The 24,771-nt window shown below is 39.0% G+C and overlaps 1 protein-coding gene across 2 annotated transcripts in view; it reads right to left on the minus strand.

Moving 5' to 3' along the window:
• The window catches only part of PPP2R2A (protein phosphatase 2 regulatory subunit Balpha), a 77,031-nt gene that overhangs the window by 26,575 nt on the left and 25,685 nt on the right, over positions 1 to 24,771 (minus strand). The window contains exons 3-4 of one of the 2 annotated variants that reach the window (XM_030552027.1): positions 12,602 to 12,715; positions 4,319 to 4,416 (exon numbers count right to left, since the gene is read on the minus strand). In XM_030552027.1, the coding sequence (XP_030407887.1) occupies positions 4,319 to 4,416; positions 12,602 to 12,629 (126 nt within the window). In that variant the 5' untranslated portion in view covers positions 12,630 to 12,715. The remainder of the gene's footprint in view (positions 1 to 4,318; positions 4,417 to 12,601; positions 12,716 to 24,771) is intronic. The other variant, XM_030552026.1, reaches the window with a different exon arrangement.

Genomic DNA, 24,771 nt, shown 5'->3' on the forward strand with positions numbered 1-24,771 from the left:
AATTACAAGAGAGTCAACTATAAAGACCACCTCCTTAGGAAAGTCAAGATTTGCTATCTGTTTAGTCTTTTAGATGGTAACAATTAAAGTTTCTAGGACACTAACCTGTATAAAGGCTATTTATGTAGCAAGTCTACATTCATAAAAGCATAAGTCTGTAGTGCATTTCAAATTACAGTATAGCCAACAGAAAATTACAGTAAGGACATCCTGCATTTTCCATTACATTAAAACCATAATCCAGCTAAACAAATTTGCTATAAGGCTACTTGTCCTGACTAAAGTCGGATAAAGCCCACTAGATGGCACTAACTGACTCTAGTGATTTATTTGCCTAAGACAAGTTTCAATACTGCACAGGCTAAAAGCAAGCAAGTTGTTGCAGGCGGTGGAAGAACAACCCCCTTAGAGAAGTGGCGAAATTCTCATTGCTTAGGACTTTTACAACTAGACTGAATAAACACCAGAAAGTGTCCTCTAGGAAACCCACCCTATATTAACAGGAAAATAAAAGGGACCCTTACTCCTCCTACTTCTATGACACTCAAGCCAGTCTGAAACCCTTTTACCTATTTCCTACCTTTTATTCCCATTTCCTGTGGGCTATACAACTCAACCATACAGGTCATTAAAAATATTTTTAATGTTTAGCAACTTTAAAAAAAAAATCTTTGCAGGTAAGGTAGTTTTGGCTAATGGTATGGTCACAATTATGGCAAGATAAAATAAGTTAGTTACACCTCTCTGAAGAAGCATGGTCCAAGTACAGATTAGGGGCCAAGGCATCACCTAACTCTAATGCCAATTCCAAGTGGTCGAATTCCAATGCTGACTCTCTGCAGCCTCTGCTAAATCAAACTCTCTGTCTCAGCTCCCCTACCTTTAAAATGGGAATATGTACCCTACCGGAATCCTGGGAGGATTGTTTATGGAGTGCTATGAAGACAAAAGCACTATGCAACTACTGATTATTAATATCACATGGATAAATGGTTGCCATCAGTTCCATATCTTAACTGGCTAGACATACGGAGTGGGATTTTCAAACATGCCTAAGTGACTTAGGAGCACAAGTCAAATTGGTTTTAAATCAGATTTATGCTCCCAATTCACTAAGGCACTCTTGAAAATGCCACTAATTTAATATGCTGTGACATTTTGAGCCAAACATCAGTGCAGAAGTTAAACATGCTGTGGGAGCAGAAGGATCAAATCTTAAAGTCCTTCCATAAAGCATATTGTTTGTCTATATGCAAAATGCCTCTAAATGAGCAGCTTCCTCTCCGATTTTGACTGAGTATTAGCTCTGAGGCTGGTCTAGAAAAATTTCAAAATGCAGCCTCAAATTTGCATCTCAAAATGTTACCCACCTGAATATAATAATACAACTATTAAGATATTTACTAATTTCTGTTAACTAAAAAGTAGACAGTGACTTGCTTGTCAAGTATATTAATACGCCTCTCTACTGCTTATATCCACATACAAAAATGAAGATCACTTATTTTAATATGAATGTAATGACTTTCATAAGCAGACACTTCCAAAGAGGCCAACACTGGCAATGACCTGCTTTACCCTTTAAAGATTAACACAAGGCTCAAGCCAAGAAATTCTACATTATTTTGTTGAATCGAAGTAAGCCTGTTCTACTAGATAGTCATTTCCATAGCTCAGAGCTTGTGAAGTATTCAGAGAGCTTAGATGAAGTCAGAATTTCAACCCAAGAAAATCAGGGCAGCACATTTTTTGTTTTTTTTTTCTTTAAATTAAGTACAGGGAAGGCGCAGCTATCTAGTATTAGTCACTAGTGCAAGAGATGGAAAGCATTCTGTACCTGATGCAAGTAGATTTTGTGGGGGACAACAGCCATATACACACACCCCTATCTCAACTAAATACGGTATAGTATACATTAAATATCTAACTTGGAGGCAGTAATGTGCACATTGTTCATAAGTCTTCATCCCTTCTTACTAGTGGATTTACACACGCATATTATATGAATATATTCATTCCAGAACAGGAAAGACTGATCCATATAGGCAGCATTATTTCAAGGCATTTTTCCACATGCTCATATTTTTATCCCTCCTTAACTACATATAGGCAGTCATTTGATGTTTAACTCATTATGTATTCAATACTGCATATAAAGTTATATCTTTAATTCAGACAATTAGTGTATCAGTCGAGAACTCTGACATTCGCATGCTTTTCAACTGCTTTACATATCTTCAAGAGGCAGATGGAATAGTCACCTATGTGCTTTGTATAATTTCTATTGCATACTATTCTTCCCACACAAGTTCTCTAGTCCCCATAGCTATTAGTTTTAAGAATCTCATAGGAGCAATGCCAGAATCAATTTATTAGTGTTTGTAACAGACTTTGAGAGCCACAGATGAAAGGCCTTATAGAAGGGCTAAGTATTATGATTGTCTCGCATTTGAAAATTATTCAGAACAAGGATAGAGTTCAAGGATTGTAATAAATACTTGATGTACATGAACTTGTCTTCAACCCTTGCAATTATTCACCAACAACAGGATCTTACTAATCTGCACACTTTATAATCTGCACAGAGTGGCTGTCTCCTCACTTCTCACCAAAGATTTAAAAGCCTCCAGGGCAGTGAAATTTCACTGCATGACTTCATTATTTTTACAGGGTATATTACAGTACATGGTGAAGTCTTAAAAATAAAATACAAATTTCCAAATAAGTAAAGTTCACTGCAATGCACTATGGTTGTTTTATTGTGGTTACTCCAATTCAAAGAATTCAGTAATTTGCAGTGAGCCTCTTTAGTCAGTGTATAGTTCTACTGTATATTTCAATATCACTAAGCTCAGAGTTAAGTCAGAAGCCAGAGAGATTACATCACATTCAGCAACAAAAAGTCCATGTAGATCTGTGAGCTATGCTAAACGGGACAAGAGCCAGTGGCAGATTTAACTTTGGTGCAGCGTCTGATCAAAGGGAAAACTGGTTAACAGGTAGGGTTGCCAATTTTGGTTGGACATATTCCTGGAGATAATGAGATAATCTTTAATGAAAGAATCATCTTTAATTCCTGGAGACTTCCGGACAATCCTGGAGGATTGGCAACTCTATTAACAGGAAACTGCCTTGTCAGTCAACTCAAGGATAATGAGAACAGGCACAGACACAAACTTCTGCCAACAAGCCACGGGAATTCATTTCAGGTAAAGATAATTAGACACAGTACCAAGGGACAAGAGATCTTATTAACATCCTCTACGCCTCTCCATCTAAAGTCAATACAATGTATTAGTGATAATATTACCATCCTCAAAAACACTTCACTCTCCAAAACTACCCCTAAAAGTAATATTCCCATTTTACAAGTGGGTAACTGAGATTGAGTGCCTTGCTAAAGACCAAAAAGTGACTAAAAACCAAGCTTAGAACTTCCTTAATCATCTTCCTATGTTCAGAGAAAGACAGTTGTGGAATCCCATTCATTTTTAGTGCATTTAACAGAGTATTGTGCAAAATAAATCAATGTATATATGCAATAACTTGCATTTTAAAGCAAGAACTTTATGTCATAGGTGCATTCTGTAAGCTACTCACACATTGCAATCTGAATAAAAGGATATTAAACGCGATATTATGCTCAAAATAAGCGGTTATCTTTAGACATGAGCAAAACCATCGTAGTAAGGAAGTAAAACTTACTCAGTTCAAAACACAGCATAAGGAACTTTTGTGTTTAGTTTTAGGAGAGATTTCCCCTCTGATGTTAAGGCCTTTCCATGATAAGTTTTAGCTGGCAGAAAGAAATCTGCTCTTAAATCACCCCAAAACAAGCTGCAAAGAATCAATGCTGACAGAAGAACCTTGACCAATTTTTGCCCGATATATATTAGAGTAGAAAGGGGCCTCTTAGGTCACATACTCACTTAAAGCCAGTTCTCATTTCCCAACAGCTACACTGAAACCTGCACTAAGAAACATCCCCAAAAGGCAGCATGCTATCTGAAGTGATCACTTCAAGGGGTCCCCAAGGTTTTTAGTCCAATTTTGTTAGCACTATAAACTGTGTTTAGACTACAATTTGAAAACAGGCCCAGACCTTTAAAGACCATAATAATGTAATCAATTTTGACAGTTCTTTTGGTAGTGGCTTTTGAGTTTCACTGTTTATTCTTCCAGCACTTTAGAATGATCAGATATTTATAATAATACAACTGCATAATTTCTCATACAAGCATACACCTCACTCCTAAGGCCACTTGGAGACAGGGGAAGAGTTTTAATACATGGCGTATTTTAAAAAGTTAACACTCACCTCCTGCTCCTGTTGAAAGATGACAACTCTACCTCCTTTGTCTCCTGTTGCTAGTAATTCTCCAGAATGGTTAAATTCTACCGTAGAAATTATATCCGCTGCATAACCAAGAATAAAAAAGCACGAATCAGCATTTGTTTTAAACATCTATTCAAAAAGTCAAGAAAATTATAAATAGTTAAGAAGTACAAACAGAAAATCTTTCCTGACAGCTTGACAAAGGCTCATTTTAGTCTAAATCAGTCTTAATTCTCCGAACAAAATGCTCCCAACAGGGAAAATGTCCAAAATTGTTTTCTCAGGCAGAAAAAGACTGGTAATAGTGGGGTTTGGGTTTTGTTTTGTAAAGAGGTGCAGAATAGCAAAAATATTTTAAGCTAAGTATCTCAAAATCATTCCACATTCACTGAGTTAGAAAAATCATAGTTCCGGATTCAGTCATACTCACTGTTTCAGGAGTCGTTGGTCATCTATTACTAAAACTGAGAAACAGCTCTAATCTCTGGCCATGCCATATATGAAGTAGAATTGGGTTTCACGTGTTTCTGGTAACAGTGATATCTGCATATATATTATGCTAATTTCACCTAGACCTCTAACACTCATTTTTAACAGTAGAACTGGACACATGCCTATTACCGATACTGATCTCAAAGCTTGTCTCTTCAGGACTGTATGTACACACTGGAAAGCTTTAGGCAGAATTGTTTTACTAGTGTGGACATGCTCAAACATCAGCATCTGAGGAATGCAAGGAAAACGAACCAGAACAACTACACTTAACTTAAAGATCTTAAGTTCAGACGGTGGTCTTTATTTAATTAAAATAAAAAAAAAGCAGAGAAATTACTGTTCTCAGACTACTTCCTCATCAGATTCACATTGGGTTTTTACCTGCTAAAATTATTTACTGAAGTTTTTCTCTCCCTTCCAGAATGCTATATAAATTGGGCAAGTTTTGTAATTCTATATCCTGAGTACTCATCTCTGCCAATCATCCCTTTAAGAATGGAATTTAGCCTACAATATGTAAATAAACTGGTCTTGCAAGAGAGACAACATCAAATGTCGACCATAGGGTGAAAATTAAGCCCATACCCACCAACGTATATAAATTCCTAGCACATGTACAAATACATGCATGTTTGTTTTCATCTGAGTTATATCTTTCCTCTGCAGAAATTAAAACTAAGCATAAATTATTTTGAATGTTGTGTGAGGATTCCTTTACGCTTCCTGAATCCTACACGACATGCTATTAAATTAAAAATTCATTTAAAACATTCAGAATTTAAAATGTTTCAAGTTTAAACCTTTAAACTTACCACCCCGATCCAACTCAACCAACTGCCAAAGCATTTTCATTCTAGTTAGTTTTTAATGCACAATACACATAGTGTCAGCAAGGATACAGAGAAAAAAATATCCAGCCAAAGTATGTATTTTTCCTGGTGGATTCTGGAGATGAACAAACCCAGATTATCTTCTTCAGAAGCAACAGAATAAATACATGAGAGAATCAAAACTTGCACTTCAGTGTAGAAATAAATAGATTTACCAGATTATAAACACTTCACAATATGTACATTCTCCATTAACTAGAAGAGATATTTCAGTTTATTCCGGGAATAATATCTTAAATACACCTCTACCCCGTGTCATAAACAGATAGCTAAGGGTTAATGTCTCTTACACCTGGAAAGAAGTACCTGAAACACCTGACCAGAGGACCAATCAGGAAACCAGACTTTTTCAGATCTGGGTGGAGGGAAGTTTGTGTGTGAGTCCTTTGTTCTTTGGTCTTCTGCCTGTCTCTCTCTCGGCTATGAGAGGATTTCTGTTTCCTGCTTTCTAATCTTCTGTTTCCAAGTTGTAAGTACAAATATAGTAAGGCAGTAAGGTTTCTATTGTTTTCTTTTGTATTTACATGGGTATAGTTGCTGGAATGTTTTGAATTGTATTCTTTTTGAATAAGGCTGTTTATTCATATTTCTTTTAAGCAAATGACCCTGTATTTGTCACCTTGATACAGAGAGACCATTTTTATGTATTTTTCTTTCTTTTTAAAGACCTGTTGGAGTTTTTCTTTAGTGGGGAACTCCAGGGAATTGAGTCTGTGCTCACCAGGGAATTGGTGGCAGGAAGAAGTCAGGGGGAAATCTGTGTGTGTTAGATTTACTAGCCTGACTTTGCATTCCCTCTGGGTGAGGGGGAAAGAGAGATTAGCTCTCGGTACTTCTGTTTTCCAAGGCTGGAAACGGGGAGGGTGGAATCCCTCTGTTTAGATTCACGGAGCTTGCTTCTGTGTGTCTCTCCAGGAACACCTGGAGGGGGGGAAGGGAAAAGGTTTATTTCCCTTTGTTGTGAGACTCAAGGGATTTGGGCCTTGGGGTCCCCAGGGAAGGTTTGGGGGGACCAGAGTGCCCCAAAACACTCTAATTTTTTGGGTGGTGGCAGCTTTACCAGGTCCAAGCTGGTAACTAAGCTTGGAGGTTTTCATGCTAACCCCCATATTTTGGACACTAAGGTCCAAATCTGGGACTAGGTTATGATACCCCGATATAACACAAATTTGGATATAAAATGGTAAAGCAGAGCTCTGGGGGGGGGGAAGGGGCTGCATCGCTGGTGGATCAAAGCAAGTTTGATATAACGTGGTTTCACCTATAACGCAGTAAGATTTTTTGGCTCCCGAGGACAGCGTTATATTGAGGTAGAAGTGTACACAATATTTAATTTGCACTTTCCACTTAGAATATAGAATATCAGGGTTGGAAGGGACCTCAGGAGGTCATCTAATCCAACCCCCTGCTCAAATCCAATCCCCAGACAGATTTTTGCCCCAAATCCCTAAATGGCTCCCTCAAGAACTGAACTCACAACCCTGGGTTTAGCAGGCCAATACTCAAACCACTGAGCTATCCCTCCCCTTAAATCATGGAGCAACAAATATAAGACTTTCCAGCACAGAAAAGTACAAAATATCTTTTTTTCTTTATTCTTGTGTAATGGAGATGAACAATGCACTGCACACTTTTTGTTATAGTAGCTGTTGATCTTTTCTGCTTTCTTGTTTTATGTTTTGGAGCTCTGAGTCGCTACCTTGCATACTGAATGCTACTGAGCAAAACATTGCAAGTATATCTTAACATCCAAAGATTTCTGCAGAAAGGCAGGTCAGGAATACATGTTATGAGAACAGAAAGCAGATACCAAAAGTACCAAGCCCCTCTCATTTAAAGGAAGACAGAAAAGGTCATGTCTTTTCTCTGTGATTTTGAAGGGAGACATTTTTCAAATGTCTAAGGTGGATCGTATGCAAAAATCATTCTGATGTTATTCCAGAAAAATGGGTGGTGCCCTTTGTGGGCATTACCAAAATATCCTGTTTTCTATTTACCACAATATAAAGCAAATACAAGCACAGAGTACTGTCTCAAAATTGTGCAATGCCAAGACAGCTTAAACATGCAGGCCAAACTGAGCTGCAAAATCCCCAAATATCAAGGAAAAAGATGCAAAGTCAGACTTCTGGCATTTATGGGAGTATGTTAGATGCATAGCTCAGTTCTGTTCTGCGATATGCAGTGTTCATTGCCACATATTAGAGAACTGAAAATACAGAGACGATGACATTTCTCACTAACATGATCCTAAAGTTAAATATGTAGATATGATGTAAACTTCTTTCTAAATACACCAATATTCACACCACACGGGGGAAGGGAGGAGGAATACTATACCCTAAATCCCTTAACAAAATATAGAAGTTTATCCTTCATAAACTGATGTTTCCTCCCTTTTAAAAGTAACAATATCCATTCATTCCTGCACACTGCTGGCTAAAATGATATTTGCCTCTCACTAATGCAGATATGACAGATTACTTTTTTTAAAAGATTTCAGAATATTTATCTAAATAAACAGTAGTATAGATGTTCAATGTACACCCTTCACAAGTTAGACTGTAAGCGACAGAGACAGTCTTTTTATTTTGTGTTTGTGCAGCACCTAGCATTCTGATCCATGAGTAGGGCTCCAAGCACTACCGTAATACAAATAAATGAGTAGACGTAGGAGCCAGGAATTCCCAAGTTCAAATCCTGACTCCCTCTGTTGTCTTGGGTGAGTAAATTTAAAAACCTCTATTACCCCATCTGTAAAACAGGGAAATAAGACTTACTGCAAAGGATTGTTTTGAGGGTTAGTTAATGTAAAGCACTTGCAAGTCTGAGAAAGCTATGTGATCCAATAAGCAATATTAAAGGAAAATATTTATCAGATAAAAGCCTTGGCACCTCATTCCAAGTCAAAATGGATATTGTGTGGCTTCAGAAAACAATGAATACTAATAAATGTACAGAATGAAATATACTTTGAAAAGCATTCTGGAAAATGAGCTGCTAGTATTTTCACAGACAACTGAGCTAACCATGGTGTTGAGGAGACCATTTTGCTAATAAACTGGAATGGCACCTGCAAGTTTGAAAGGTAAAAATTGGCTTTAGAACCTGACCACAGAGGACATGGGAAAAGCTATCATAGTACTTATTTGGCCAGGAAAAAGCATGCTTTTAAAATATTACATATTCACACCAAAATACATATTTTTGCAAGCCTGAACATGTGTTTATAGGAATGATCAGAACAGCAAGTCAGGTCAATTAACGTACATTTGATGCATTTAATGACAAGTTATTTTGCAGAACTGCCGTTCCAAAAAGGGAAAGGATAAAGACCACACTTTGAAAGCCTTACAGTCGTGATATACAGCAACAGAAGACAGGAAATTCTAAGTTAGGGGATTGTAACTGAATTTTCTGAGGTTTGTTGATTCAACTATTTTCCTTGAACATAATTTGTCTGAAATATATTCAGAGAAGTTTCTTATGGTCTCTGCTCATGAAGGTAAACCAACTGCCTGTTTTTCACCACAGTTTTATGTTTTGTACACATATTTATAATTTTAAGCCTAGAAATCACCTCCTAAATGCACGCACTAGCCTGTAGGAGGTCTCCCAGTCTAAATATTACCTCTCACCTTACTTTCTGTTCCTAGTACCTTACGGGTTTGTGTGTATGTGCGAGCGTCTGATTAGTGGCCAGCAAGTTGACACAGCTCTTGTTTTGTTTACAGAATCAGCTGCATGAACCTCCACCAGTGAAAGAAGTTTCAGCACTAGCATCCCCACCCCCTCCAAGAAAAGACAGAATGCTCTTCTGAAGGTGACAAGACATTCAAACTCTGAATGCTGCATTTACTTGTGTTTTATTTTCCTAGTATCCAGAAAAGAGATATTTTAAAGAGCTTGGATCAATTTAGTTTTAAATTAAAAAAATAAAGTTATTTATTTGCAATCACAACAGAAAATTAGCAACTCCTTTTAGTCTTTAAAACTCGTATTTAAAAAAAAAAGTAAAAATGAATCTAAGGAACCTGTCTCTTATAAGGCAAGCTTGAGCTATTCATTCTCAAAGGTCAAAACACATGTATCCTATATAAGTAATCAAAAAAAGGCTTTCCTATTATTAGCCTGAAAATAGTGCTGAGCTGCACATTTATATAAAATAAGTATTGAAAGCAAAGCAACTAATCAAGCATTTTATATCAAGTAACTCACCGTTAAGAATACTGTATTCCCATACCTTGGTCAAAGAAAGAGGCAGACATCAAAGCACTGGTGTTAGACTGGGCGGATTTAATAGTGTTTGAGAATTGACAGGGGAAGCATTTCATCTTCTGCAGTGCACTAATTCGCTTGTGTATTTTCATCTGTGTTAACACCCTTGTTCCCAAATAAAATGAATGCTAGTCTTTTCTTTCAAAAGGTAACTAGAATCCCAGGGACAATTACAAGGTAGGATTATTTTAGTCCTTCACTGCTGCAATGGGAAACAGAGCGTCTACAGAACGTGCTGCTTTCTATTGCCTCCTCCCTTTTGTGTATGCTATTTTCGCTACAGTCTCTAGATGGAGGCCTTGGAAACTTTCAGGGCTGCTTTCACCACTGCTCAGGAGCGTCCAAATGATAGGCAAACAGTACAGAGGAGAAAAACCTATGAGGGAGAAGCAGCAAATATATTGATGCTCTAGTAAGTCTGCATCACAACAGACTTTCAGAAATATACTGCATTCTGTATTTTACTGCAGAATGCTCCCCTCCACCCCAAAGCAACAGTGTCACAAGAGATATAATCAAAAAGAACAGCCACCTAAAACTGCACATATTTGATACACCTTAGTGAATATGGTTAACTCAGTCAATCTCCTGAAAGACCTGGAGAAAGTCACAGAATGAATGCACAATCTACCTGTTTTAGGAGGCCACTTATTCTCTATTTTATTTTATTTTATTTTATTTTATTTTATTTAACTCCAGGTGTCTTGAGATTTCTTTGACACTAAGGTCTCATCTACGCTACCAGAGTAAGTCGACCTAAGTTATGCTACTCCAGCTACATTAGTCAATGTAGCTAAAGTCGACTTACTGCAGTGCCTACACCGTGCTGTGTCAATGGGAGACGCTCTCCTGCCAACTTGCCTCACTCCTCTCACTTCAGTGGAGTACTGGAGAGTGTTCTGATCCCCAGTGAGTGTAGATAGGGCCTAAGAAGCAGTATTCTGACATTTCAAGGGACCAAGAATTTAATTACAGTGGTTTGTATCAAGAGCAAGCAAGAGGAAGACACTTTTCTGATGAAGACAAAACAGGAGAGATATTACCTAGATTCATACATGGCCTTCATTGCTATGGTAGCTGTGCACTTGTATTAGTAAATTTATTCTCACCCAACCACATTATGGTAAGGAAATACAATCACTGTTTTATAGACAGGAAAACTGAAGCACACAAAAACGAAGTGACTTGCCCACAATCCCACAGGAATTGAAGCCAATTCTCCTGAATCCCAGTCCAGTGCATTGACCACAAGGTTGCTTACTCAACCTTACATATGGGAAGTCATCAAACTTCATATCAGCAGAGTTGAGAAAAGAAGTTATTTTCACAAAAAGTCTTCCCCACCCCAAATCTTTTATATCTACTTTGATCTGTTACAGTAGTTTTACTCTGCAACAGACACCCCCTGCCCCACATGGATTATAATGCAAATTTAAGTTTAAAAACTGTTAATAACCTTATTCACATCTCCTGAATTAGGATATTAAGTTAATACAGTAAAAAAACCTCTAACAGGATTATTAGGGGCCCTTATCAAAGATAGTTATGCTAAACTACAGCTCTTGTACTGGAATGATGTTTAGAAAAAACTGCTTATTCACTAAATTATTTTCAATTCCTTATTCACATGAAATGTTATATAGGAAGAATAATCTAATTCCACTATTAATACGCTTAGTGCTTTGTAAATATAACTGCAAAATAAGAAATGCAGTCAATTTAGGTACGTAATTAGGCTTGTAATATATTTACAATAGGTTTTCAGAGTTCTGTTCAAATAAAGCTGGGCAGACAATTGCAATGCATACATCTGAATAAATAAATAAATTTAAAAAAATCTAATAGAGGCAATTCCTAAACTACAATAGCACAAGACTCCCTGCAGGTATATTTTTATATATTGGTATATTGTCTGCTGTGACAGGGTCAGGACAGATGGTTACAGGAGAGTGATAAGTAGGTCCCATTTCCCTGGGAAAAGTAACAGGGAAGGTTCCAGAACAATTAGGAACTTTCTGGAAACAATTAAGGCAGACAGGCTGATTAGAACACCTGCAGCCAATCAAGAAGCTGCTAAAATCAATTAAGGCAGGCTAATCAGGGCACCTGGGTTTAAAAAAGGAGCTCACTTCAGTTTGTGGTGCACATGAGAAGAGCTGGGAGCAAGAGGTGCAAGGAGCTGAGAGTGAGAGGCTGTGCTGCTGGAGGACTGAGGAGTACAAGCATTAACAGATGTCAGGAGGAAAGTCCTGTGGTGAGGATACAGAAGGTGTTGGGAGGAGGCCATGGGGAAGTAGCCCAGGGAATTGTAGCTGTCGTGTAGCTGTTCCAGAAGGCACTCTAGGCAGCTGCAGTCCACAGGGCCCTGGGCTGGAATCCGGGGTAGAAGGTGGGCCCGGATTCCCTCCAAAACCTCCCAACTCCTGATCCAACACAGGAATATCTCTGAGGCTACCAAAATCTGCCAATAAACCCAGTACCCACCAATGTAGAGGAGGAACTTTGTCACACTGCCTAATCCTGGAGCAGAAGTGAAAAGCAGGTTTGATAGATTTCTAACTGATAAAGGTCTTTTAGCAAAGGACAGTCAAACGTACATCACCAGGTTGGTCCCCTGCAGCAGTTGTCATGGAGAGGATAAATGGAGGACTCTTCCAGGGCACCTAAACTTCCTGCTCATTCGTCCCACCATAGTTTAAGTAGAGTTCTCCCAAATCTAAAAAGGAAACAAAAGTGACCTGATCTATCTTGCTTATTAATGTGGCATGGGATTGTCAGTTACTTTTATTGCTTTCTTTTTTAAATCAGGCAGGAAGTATCTATTTAATTTCTATACTAGATATATAAAAAGCCATTATATCTGAAAAGAGGCAAATCTAGAGAGCAAGTGAGAAAAATCCTCTACATCCAACTTAGGACCTTTTTTATTTACTGAGGAAGGGACTCCTCATCTTAGAGATCATCTTTTCCTTCTTTCTTCTCCATACTCCATTTTCTACCTATTTTTCCTCCTTCCAAAAGGGATAAAAAATTACTACTGGGGCCAGAACTTTCCATAGTCAGGTCCACGATACTGACAACAGAAGGGACTAAACAGAATAATCAAGTAACAGCTTGAAGGTCTGTTATTTGTATGAACAGAGAAACTGTCATAATTAATTAGAACAGGATGAAATCCTGTCACCATTCAAGTCAATGGGAGAGTTTTGCTATCATCTTCTCTAGAGCTAGGATTTCACCTCAAAGGTTCATCTACAATACACTGTTTTATAGTGGCAGTACCAGATGCTACAGAAGAAGAGGCCAAAATATCGGTAGTGCAGAGACATGAAATAACGTACCCATAGTGAAGTTTTTCCTCTAACCATTATCATACAGGCTTATTCCAAAGTGGGAGATTATACCCTTATAAAAATGTTGTCATTACCCATACAAATACCTAATTCTTTTATTAATCTTACTATGCCTCAAGTTATATCTTGAGACAGTGAACTTGAGAGGTTATATAGTATTTAAAATTGCATTTCCTTTCAATTTAGATTTGTTACCTTTCAGTTTAACTGAAGGTAGCCTTATTCTTGTTACAAGGGAAAACAGCCACATGCCAATTCTGTATACTACCATCATGCTTCCTCTTGTTTGTGTCTTCAACACTAAATGGGGTCAGTCTATCTCTTCTCCTCTCTTCTCATGTCTATAGTCAATTTCACTGCCTGTTTCTGCTATAATCTCTCTGAGGCAGGGTTACCAGAACTCAAACACAATATTCCATGGAAAGACATACCACTGAATTATATCACAGCATAATAATATTTTTAGTATTAGTTTCTTTATACAGCTTAACATTTTGCTTATTTATTTTTTTGACATCCTCTGCAGAAATTTACATTGAGTTGTCTGGCCCTCTCCACCTCCGTCCCTCATCCTGAGTAGTTAATTAATATTAGAACCCAGCAACAAATGCATCATCTCACACATTTCAACACTAAATTTCATCAGCCACTGTGGTGCCCAAATAACTAACTTTGTTAGGCCCCTCTGAAGTTCCCCACAGTCTTCTTTGGTCATAGCTAACCTAGACTATTTTGTTTCCTCTAACCTTTATCACATCACTATTCACCTTTTTCCAGTTCACCTGAGCTACAGAACTTTGACTATAGGACTACTGGGATTAGATATACACATTGTATATCACTTTAAAGATGAAACACCAAATTTATGTGCAGTGTTCTTCACTAACCCCAGCTGGGTGGGATATATTAGACTTTAAAATCTCATCATGCTGATTATAGTCTTGCTTTTCATAGGCTGGATGCTCAGAACTTTTTGAAAAAGTCATGCACCTTAAAAGCATCACAATTTGGACACACAAAAATGGAAGCACCTAAAATATTAGTCCCTTTTGAAAACACTGGCCCTCCATTTTTTTCTTAGCATTATTATATAGCTGGTATCTCAAGAATAGCTGAAAACAAACCAGTACTTTATGTCAATCCATCTTGGAATCACAGCTTTAGAATAGTATAAAATGCTAATCTTCACCTTCAGTGGTTCATAAGATTTTGACAACTAAAACTATGTGGGAACCACAGTGGAGGAATTAAAACAAGATGGGTATCAGGGAGCTAAATTAAGGCCCAATATCATGCAACTTGCCAGGACTAGTTGCACCTTTGTTGGCTCATTACAAATATTTTCATGACTTGTAAACACAGCCAAATTTTGGTCCTGAACCCAGTGAGTTGAAAGCAAAAAATTCAATCCCTACTACCACATGAAAGCCAGGCTTTTTTTTTTTTTGTGCTTGCCAGGGACAACCATGTTACTACCAATCAGAAGTATCACCTATAGGAGAATGCCACCCAGTGTGCCAACCCAAATGAAAGACTGTGAATCAACCCAGATACACTGCACAGCTGCACAAAGTATCATTAAAGAAATAAACCAAGCCAATGATCTTAAACAAGTATCTTAAAATGCCCTACAGGATTGCGGCTGGAGGTTCCTGGTAACTAACCCTGAAGCATTGCCTTATCTAACAGAATGCAGTCTGCTTTGTGTCTGGCATCCTGTAAGCCTTCCAATAGCTATCCCAGATAAGTAGCTGCAAGCTCTAACTTTTTATAGTAGTGAGTGGGAATATATATGATCTTCATTCTGAAAAGCTGCCGTTAGCTCGCTACATTTCCCATCACTGATAAATCTTCTCCACTTTACTTTTAGAGATCTAACAAAAATTAAAACTATTTTGGGGTCAAGAAGAAAACTAATCTTCACTATGAGGATAAATTCTAATGTAGTTTTAAAACATAAGCTTTTCTAGGTAAACATGAAGATAGAGACAATGATCTGCAGGTCTCCTAGCTAAATCCAGAGCAATCAAACAAGGCTCCTTTCCTTTTATATCAAGGGGGGAAAAGGTATGTATGAAAAGATGTTTTGATGATTGATGCAATATGTTCAGACTCCACTGTGGGAAGACAGGACATACTGGAAGCTTTAAAATATAATACATCTAATTGCTAACAGATAAAACACCCCCAAAAGCAAGGTGGTGCAATGAAAAAATAGTCTCTCAGTATTTGTAGCCCACGAAAGCTTATGCTCAGATAAATTTCTTAGTCTCTAAGATGCCACAAGTACTCCTGTTCTTTTTTCAGTATTTGCAGAAAATCATGTTAAAATTAACCAAGTGTGGGGGGGGGGGCGAGGGGGGGGCAGTGCTAACGAGGCCAATTCAATTAGGATGGATGTGGCCCATTTCCAACAGTTGGCTACCCCTCTGAAAACTGAAAGGATAAGCACTGAATTTGGGACATTAGAAGGAATGGCTGGAACACAGATTCAAACAATAATGGGTGGAAAGGAAACCTATAAATCTGTACGGCAGCATGAGTGCCTTTCTACCAAAAGACAGGACTCAAGACTGCCCCAATATCAAACTGATAATGTCTAGTCATGAAGTTACCTGAAACATTTTCAATGGAGGGAGCATCATCAGCATTAACATTGCTTACGGAGAAAAGACTGCAACCACTGCTGACTCTGTTTCCCTCTTCACAGAAGCCAACTGTCCATGGAATATGCATACAGTCTGCAATGAACACTTCCAAAGTAAAGGACATCCAGATGTTTAGGCAAGAATCTATTCCATGGGGGAAGCATAAAGAAAGCTCATTTCCTTTTTTCTAGTAACAATGAAATTACACTAGACTTTGGCATATGGTGCATTAGAGGCAGGACAGCGAAAGCCAAAACATTAGGTTTAGAATGGTCCTTTGAAGCAAGAAACCAAGCAAATGAGTTACTCCTCAAAAGAAGTTAGTGTATACCTGTTCATAGCATCTTGCCCTGGTCTGTAAATTTCACCCTAGATTCTCTTACTGCGAAGCTGCATGAATACCTGCTTGTTGACACGCAGGATGTACTTAGGTCCATGATATTCTTTAACTAGAGTACAAAGTCCACTGTAGAAAGACAGCCATGTCAGGATTCAGGTGAAGCTGAGAAACAAAGGGCCTGGGCCAGAAGAATTAACAATGACGTGCAAGTCAAAAAGATAAATGTCTAGTAAGAAAAGGAGCTAAGATCATGCTTAGGGATGGTTGAATAAACATATTCCTGAGACCTTACAGCTATTTTGCTCTGAAGGAGTAATGTGTTTGAAATTGGAATCTCACTGTAGGCAACTAGTTGAGGGATCTTCCACACTTCAGCCTGAAAATTGGACAGTAGAGAACTCGGTCCATGAGACAATGCAAGCAAGTAAGAGTTCCTAGAAGAGATTTCAATAAGAAACAGCTTGCAAGGGGTTAAAATACTGAAAACTCCATTAGTTCAGATTAATTAGTCTAATGAGCTGACTATATTTTAATGCACTGATTTAATTCCACAAGCTGAATTTGTGAGACTCTAAGAAGATACTGCGTATTGAATCTGTAGTTCTAGTTTACAACTGTAATAGAACATTTACTGTTATCGGCAGAGGTTATATATTTTAACATAATATGAACTTTGGGCAAGCTTTGCTTATAAAACATGCTTGGCAGGCAGAACATGTTACCTAGTCTACAGTGGTAAGACAATCATGGCAGTTAACAGAATGCCTTTATTTCACCAGTCCAAAACAGTTTTTGCACAAGATTTTAGAACCACTTTGGTCTGTCCAAGTGTGTATATACTCTGCAAGCAAATCAGTCAGTTTATACAAGTGGAGCAATCTGCTCATGTTTCTAAGGAATCTGAGCAAAGAATTGCAGTATTCCAAAATATTTTTGGAGCTATTTGTTGTTTATGCACCTTCCCAGGGACCTTAAATACTAATTCTGGGATTTCTAGGTTTTATGGGACTACTGATATCCCAGTCCAGACTTCGGATTGACAATGGTCTTCCAAAAGAGAATAAAGAAGTGTTATTTACCTCTTCACATAACACAAGAACTAGGGTCACTCAATTAAATTAATAGGTGGCAGGTTTAAACAAACAAAAGGAAGTATTTCTTCACACACTGTAAAGTCAACCTGAGGAACTCATGACTAGGCAATGTTGTGAAGGCTAAAACTACAAACTGAGCTCAAAAGAGAATCAGATAAACTTATTCTCCATTAACCTATCCTCCTCAATGGCTATTAGCTAAGATGTTCAGGGATGCAACCTCATGCTTTGGGTATCCCTAAACTTTGACTGCCAGATGCTGAGACTAGACTATAGGGGATGGATCACTTGATAATTGCCCTGTTTCGTTTATCCCTTTGAAGCACCTGGCATTGGCCACTGACAGGATACTGGGCTAGATGGACCATTGGTTTGACCCAATATGGCCGTTCTTATAAAATGGAAACAGAAAATTCAAAGGGCTGATGAGGATACCATCTCAGCTGCTTGTGTCCAGTCTAACTTTACTATGAATAAATAAATCACTCTCAATCATATTCCTTTACAGTAACTCAGTGAACCATCTGGACTGAGAAAAGTCCAAGAAACCCATTCTCTTTTGATCATATTCCTGTGCCAGCCACAACAGCGGGACTACCAAAGCATCTGTCAGATCACAGATATACACGAGCTCTATAGAAAAGGCAGTCTGTAAACAACTGCGCTGCAGGTCCTGTATTATAAGGTGTAGCTACAGACAAACTGCAATGCCGAACGCAAGTATGCAGAGTAGTACAGAACGGTACCCTGTAAAACTCTATGGAGAAGCTGACTGTCCGCAAGATTGACACTCTCCTGGCAAAGTGGACTTTCACTCCAAGATGAGTCAGATAAATAAAACAGCAGATCTCATCCTTAAGTAGTTATTACATATTCTGTTCTACCTAGTTTTGCGTATGATATCTCAGAAAATTTTGTGGATAACTGAAATGTCTCTGTTATTCACTTCAGCTCCCCATCCCCCAAAAAAGTTTTTTAAAGCTCCAAGATGTTTGTTCAAGATATTGCTATGCCAAGTAGAATTTTCTCTTGTTTACCAGAAACAAACACACACAATCCACTGGAACAAGTGATCACCATGGAGAATCATATTTGGAATAAAGCAAAGAGGTGAACGACTAAGGGAGTGGTTATTACCAGCTAACACATTTTTAAAGATATTAACTCTGTCTTCTCCACTACTTGCTAAGTGTAGCTAAAAATCAAGATAGCTATCGCTTTTAAAGAACACTTTGTTCTCTGGTCTCAGCAAGTCCTTTGACAGGACGTCCTTCAAACCAATTTTTTCCCCACTGATTTGCCCACTTTCACCATCATTACTTTACATGGAGATTACAGGATTGAAGAGCATGCATGTGAATAACCCGTCCTGAACAAAGGGCAAATATGTCACCATGGAAGCCAGAACTTGGCAATACTGCCATGCCAAGATTCGTTTTTCTTTTACTTGGGCCAAAATCTTGACCTGCATTTGCACAAGCTTGATCCATGATAAAAGACACACTAGTAATCTTGGCGTACTTGGAAGTCTTCCACAATACGGAACTCTCAGGAAAGGCACTCCTGGTAGGAGATGGGACAATTGTGCTCCTCCAAACTCTCCTGAACTGTATCACTGACCAAGCTTTCAAGCGCTGAAGCATTTAGGGATGAAGATACAAGTAGATCTAGCAAAAAGGCGGCATAACTAAAACCATCATTATCTTCAAGAAGATCCAACGGACAATTCTAAACTCAAAAGAAACAGTGCCTTCCTATAAGCTTCAGGAACATCAGCTGAGAGCAGAATGGAAGTAAGGTGGCATCATGAGGTCTGTAGAGGCTAGGAACTCTTGGAGTTCACCGAGCATAGATAATGGTTGAGATTTTCAAACACATCTGACATTCAGGCACAATGCTTCCATTAAGCCTAAATTCCATGGACTGTTTGGAAAAAAAATAGCAACCAATGTGTTCAGTAGTGTTCACGTCAAAAATGAACACAGGATATAAGCTATCCTGGGTCAGAGACTATGAGATACTAAATGGAGAGGCCTGGACAAACCAGGAAACCTGTTGGAAGGATTAATTCTGAACTACAATTTTGTGTTTTCTTAAGTGTCTCGAAAGCATCTGTAGAAACTTGTTTATTCATTTCAAATCCAAGATTAGGCAAAAATCCTCCTCCTATTTGAGGTTACAAAACAGAGGCAACTTCCTGTGAGACCCCTTGCAATAGCTCAGTGGTTTGAGCATCGGCCTGCTAAACCCAGGGTTGTGAGTTCAATCTTTGAAGGGACCACTGGGGGATCTGGGGCAAAAATCTGTCTGGAGATTGGACCTGCTTTCAGCAGGGGGTTGGACTAGATGACCTCCTGAGGTCCCTTCCAAACCTGATATTCTATGATAATAGTAGCTGATGACAGAAAATTGTGTACACACACAGAGTTTGGCATTCCGAGCTGGATTTTCTCTTCTTTCTAATGATTTTGTATTGCAATTATGTATTTCATTATCGTGGAAAAGATCACATAAAACAGAGGAATCAAAAGTGGGAAAATTTAGTTATACTTTCACTGATGTTTGAAGCAACTTCACAAAAAGATTAAAATATTGTTAAGAAGTGTCACTGTATACCCTGGAATTTTCAGCCATCCCACTGGTACTTCATTGTTTACGTGCATATATTTTGCATTTATAGAGAGTCCTTAATACACTAAGTATTTAATACAAATATCATAAAATGGATTACAGAGCACTAATTCTAAAAGTAAACAGAAAAACAGTTACAACAAGATTTAGAAAGACTGAATCACCATGATGGGAGGAACAGCATTCCCAACACATGGGACAACACAACTGAAAGCGTGACACCCAACCACAGACAGTCAGTGGGGATAAAGAGACCAGGATTAGAAAAGCATAGAAAATGGGCATGGGACAGGCAGGAAGTATAAACAAACTCGAGAGAGATGACAAATTTTTAATCTCTGGAAGGCAGTTATAATTTAGATTAAGAAATTGATAGGTTAGAAGTAACAGTCTTTGTTTACTGGTGGTGCGTAGGAGAAAGAATATAAAAATCCCTCCCTTTCTCATTCTCATCCCTGATTCTACCCCTCACCCCCTCTTTTTAGTGCAGTGATTTTGTAACTGAGGGTTACTACTAACTGTCTTATTACTGAAAACACTTTTCTCCTCCTCTCCGTCTTCTTAGGTTTCATGCACGATTTTCTCTGGGTTCTACACTCAGCAGCTTAAACAAACCAACCCAGCACCTGTGACAGCAACACCGTCTAGAAACAGGACGTCCTACTTTCAGTTTACACAATGGGAGTCTTTCCAGAACAATCTTTTAAACTGAGGTCTGTCCTGCCTGCGATAAGAGGGCGTTGAAGATCACCTAGCTCTTCTCTGGGTAAGAGTAGAAAAATCGTCACAGTATTCCCAGGCCAAAATGTCCACTTTTCCTACTGTTAAACATGTTGTGAGAACCAGCCGGTTGCAGCCCACCTATAGATGCCAATTCTGCAATAGTGCTGCACACGCACATATATGAAACACTTTTGTATAAATTCTAATTTTCATCTCAATTACACTGTTTAGTTTTATACCGCTGACCCTGCTAGTATAGCCAGGCTATAAGGCAAAGCCAGATACATGATCCAGGCAAAAAGATTATGCTGCTTTCTCTGGCTTTGAATGAATCTGGAAGTGTGTATACACAGGGAAAAATATTCCAGAAGGACTTTCATGACCCCATGGAGTTCAAAATCTTTAGTCCCATTAAGTTAAGAATTTTTCTGTTTTCCTATTGATTTTGAAAGCATGCCAGTCCTGTTTAGAGCAGCAGTACTTTCACAACAGCGTCAGTGTTTTTCTGTTCTGTTGAAAGAACCTGTTATGAGGTGCCAGTGTCCCAAAATAGCCTCTTTGCTATATTCTTAAAGAGCAGTGTTACACATCTGAATGGAACTGCATGATAATTCTGCTGAAATTCACTCATCATTCCTACTAAGCTTGTTACTCAAGGGTGAAGAGAAGCCAATCTCTTGCTGTTGTGGTATGTACTTTTTAAACAAACTACCACAATCTCTATAACAAGCCAGGCCTTAACCCAAAGTTAATACATGGGTCACCACTCCCCAAAATAGAACTAAGGGAGGCGTTTTAGGGAAACAAGTACAAGAGAACTACTCTTAGGTTTTGACTACACACAAGCATCACCATTGTAACTATCTACGGCCTTGGCTACACTGGCGTTTTACAGCACTGCAACTTTCTTGCTCAGGGGTGTGAAAAAAAAAACACACACACCCCTAAGCGCTGCAAGATACAGCGCTGTAAAGCGCCAGTGTAAACAGTGCCGTAGCGCTGGAAGCGCAGCTCCCAGCGCTGCAAGCTAATCCCCATGAGGAGGTGGAGTACGTGCAGCGCTGGGAGCTTTCTCCCAGCGCTGGCGCTGCGACCACACTCACACTTCAAAGCGCTACAGCGGCAGCGCTTTGAAGTTTCGAGAGTAGCCAAGCCCTCAGTATAGGTAAAGGAGTAAAATCCCCCTAGTGAGGAAGTAGTTACACTAATATGAAAGGGCTTCTACCGGTATAGTCTATTCCCATGCAGAAAGGGGAATAAACTATGCCAATATAAAACACCTTTTTATTGATATAACCGCAACAGGAGTTTTATCAGCATAGCTATTCCAGTTTAAAAAAGAAAGCCACACCCCTAACTGAAATAAACGTTATCAGTTCAAGATCTGTAACTCAGGCCTATAAGCTACATGCATTTTATTTTTCCTTATTTCCTTACCTCACTCATTCTCTTCCCATTTCCCCCTCCATTTTCTTCTTTCCTCTAGCTTTTGTTTGTTCTTTTGATGGAAAATAATTTCCCCTAACTCATAACAGAGGCACCCCTACCTCCTGTCTGGGAATATCTTGTCTCATCCACCCTTTCTCCTTCAGTCTGCAGAGACCACAATCCTTAGACAGCTTGACTCTGTTGGCCAAGAGACAGGTAGAACACAAAGGAACTGAGGCAAACACTTTGGGGGAGCTACCAAAGACAGTATGGTAAGCAGCACTTATGTCAATCAGTACTCATGGAGCTAATGAACCCTCCTGAATTGAGCACTGATGCAATGTGCTCAGTGACCTACAACAAACAAATGCAAAGGCAGTGTCAGATCTGCAAGGTATACAGGCTAGAAGACAGATAATGGGAGACCCCAAATATGACAGCAAATGGACATAAAACAACTTTCAGTGGGTGTTAGAGTGTCTCAGGATCTCGGACCTCAACAAATAATGGATCTTCAGGAGGAATATGAATGGGGAGGGTGGGCATGACAAACTGGGATTGGGAGATACTTCCACACAGAGGGCAACATAGAAAGTTCTTGTACTTAAAGTACTGCACAGGATCTTTTCAGGGGGAATAAGGCAAAGCACCACATTTATTGGTAATACATGTATTAATTAACACTGCATCATATGCATATGGTATTACACTGTACACATACAAATTCCATCTTGTTGTTGTTACCAATTAGTTGCTCCTCTTAACTTCACTGGCCAGGTGAGCTAGATGGGGGAGAGGTGGAGTCAGGCATCTGCTGATCCAGATCGATGCTCCGATGCTGACAAGACAAAACCCGAGGTCCTCTGCAAGACAACTCACATTTATAGCAGCTTCCCTCTTACGCAAATCTGTACCAGATTCAAAATCTGTCTGTGTCCATTTGTCCTTTGTGCTGCTTCCTTCTGGGTGTTGTCCCAATGCTGTTCAAAGAAGGTGTTTTCAAAAGAAGGCGCTTGCTTCTAATCCCCGAGGCCGTCAATATGTCTCATATTGACAAGTTTTATTGTCCTTGGGTCTGGCTTCCATCCCCTCTCCAACTGTTGCTTCTGTCTGGAGGTGCTTGCCTTCCACACCTTGCTCATTCACACCTCTTTCATTCAACTCGGCAATTGATTGTGGAGATGGAGGGAGATCTTGTTCTACCGCTAGCAAAAAGACATTTTTCCTCTATCTTATTCTATTCTTAGGGGCTATAACAGTATACCAAGGTTCAGTGCAAAGTTTCTACAAGAGGCTTTGATACAACGTTTCATGAAAATAGAAGTCACATGTGGGTAGACCCAATACAAGAGTTGTATGAAGAGACAATGTAAAGTTACGTGAAAATTATCAGAAATTTATCTACAAAGTTTAAGAGGCTGTGGACAGGGCAAAGGGGGGGGGGGAGAGAGAGAAAGGGGAGCAGGTTGTGGAGGCTGGTACTCTTGGCAGACTGGAGAAAAGGCATTTTAGAAAGACAACTGACCTGCTTTTAAAAAAAAAAAAAAATCATCGCTTCCCTGGCCAAGGGGAAATAACGGAACCTGTTTTATACAAGCAGATTTACTAGTTTGACATTTGTTTTAAAAAAATTGTGGTTAACTTCTGAGAGCCTGGGTAGCTCACCTGCCATTGATGCTATACTTCTCACTTCAATGTTCTATTTTTATTTATTTGTTTTTAAAAAATGGAGTTGTGCCATTCCATTTCAGCCTCTCTTCAGACTTCCTAAATGATATTTGGCCAGTAAAAGCTCTTCAGTACAGATCTGTGATCCACCCTGCACAGGGTGCTGGCAGGAAGGCATCTACTTTCCCAGCTGACGCAATCTACAAAAGGGCGCAGAAGGCCTAAGAATATGGTAAAGAGCACAAGCTAGGGTTGACAGTAATACCATTGTTGAAACTATCTGCAGACTTTTTAGAAGCAAAAATAGGAACAATAAAAGCTTAGAGAGCTTGAAAATGACTAGTACCATAAAGGAAAGTACATATCATGGTAAGTTTATCTGTAATTCAAAGCTATGACCTATTATTCATGCACAGTTTGGAGATAACATAAATCAGAGAATTAAACTCAAAACAATATTATTCAGTGGTCTCATAACCTCCTGAGAACAGCAATTCCTGTCAAGCCTCAGGTCTGCAGAGGAAAATTAATAGCTACAGCATCGCAAACCCCCATCCCCTCCCATTGAAGTGACACGACAATACCACTCCAAGCCATCTAGATTCTGGTTGTGTGCAGGGCTATGTGCTCCTTCGAGCAGTTTTACTGGGCTTGTAGCCCGTCAAGAGGCACAAACTCCGCCCAACACGGGGAACAGAGGCCGCCCAGGTCCGCAAAGGAATGCTCAAAAGGAGACAAATAATCAAGTGCCTATACTGATGTAGATTTAAAAGTGAATAACCTAGCTCTTCTATAGTGCTCTCCAGGAGTACACCTGGAAGCACTTTACAGAAGAAAGTCAGTGTCAGTATTATCCCCATTTTACATATGGGGAACTGAGACACAAA

The sequence above is a fragment of the Gopherus evgoodei genome, chromosome 2 (assembly GCF_007399415.2).
Source record: "Gopherus evgoodei ecotype Sinaloan lineage chromosome 2, rGopEvg1_v1.p, whole genome shotgun sequence".
Taxonomy (NCBI): domain Eukaryota; kingdom Metazoa; phylum Chordata; order Testudines; family Testudinidae; genus Gopherus; species Gopherus evgoodei.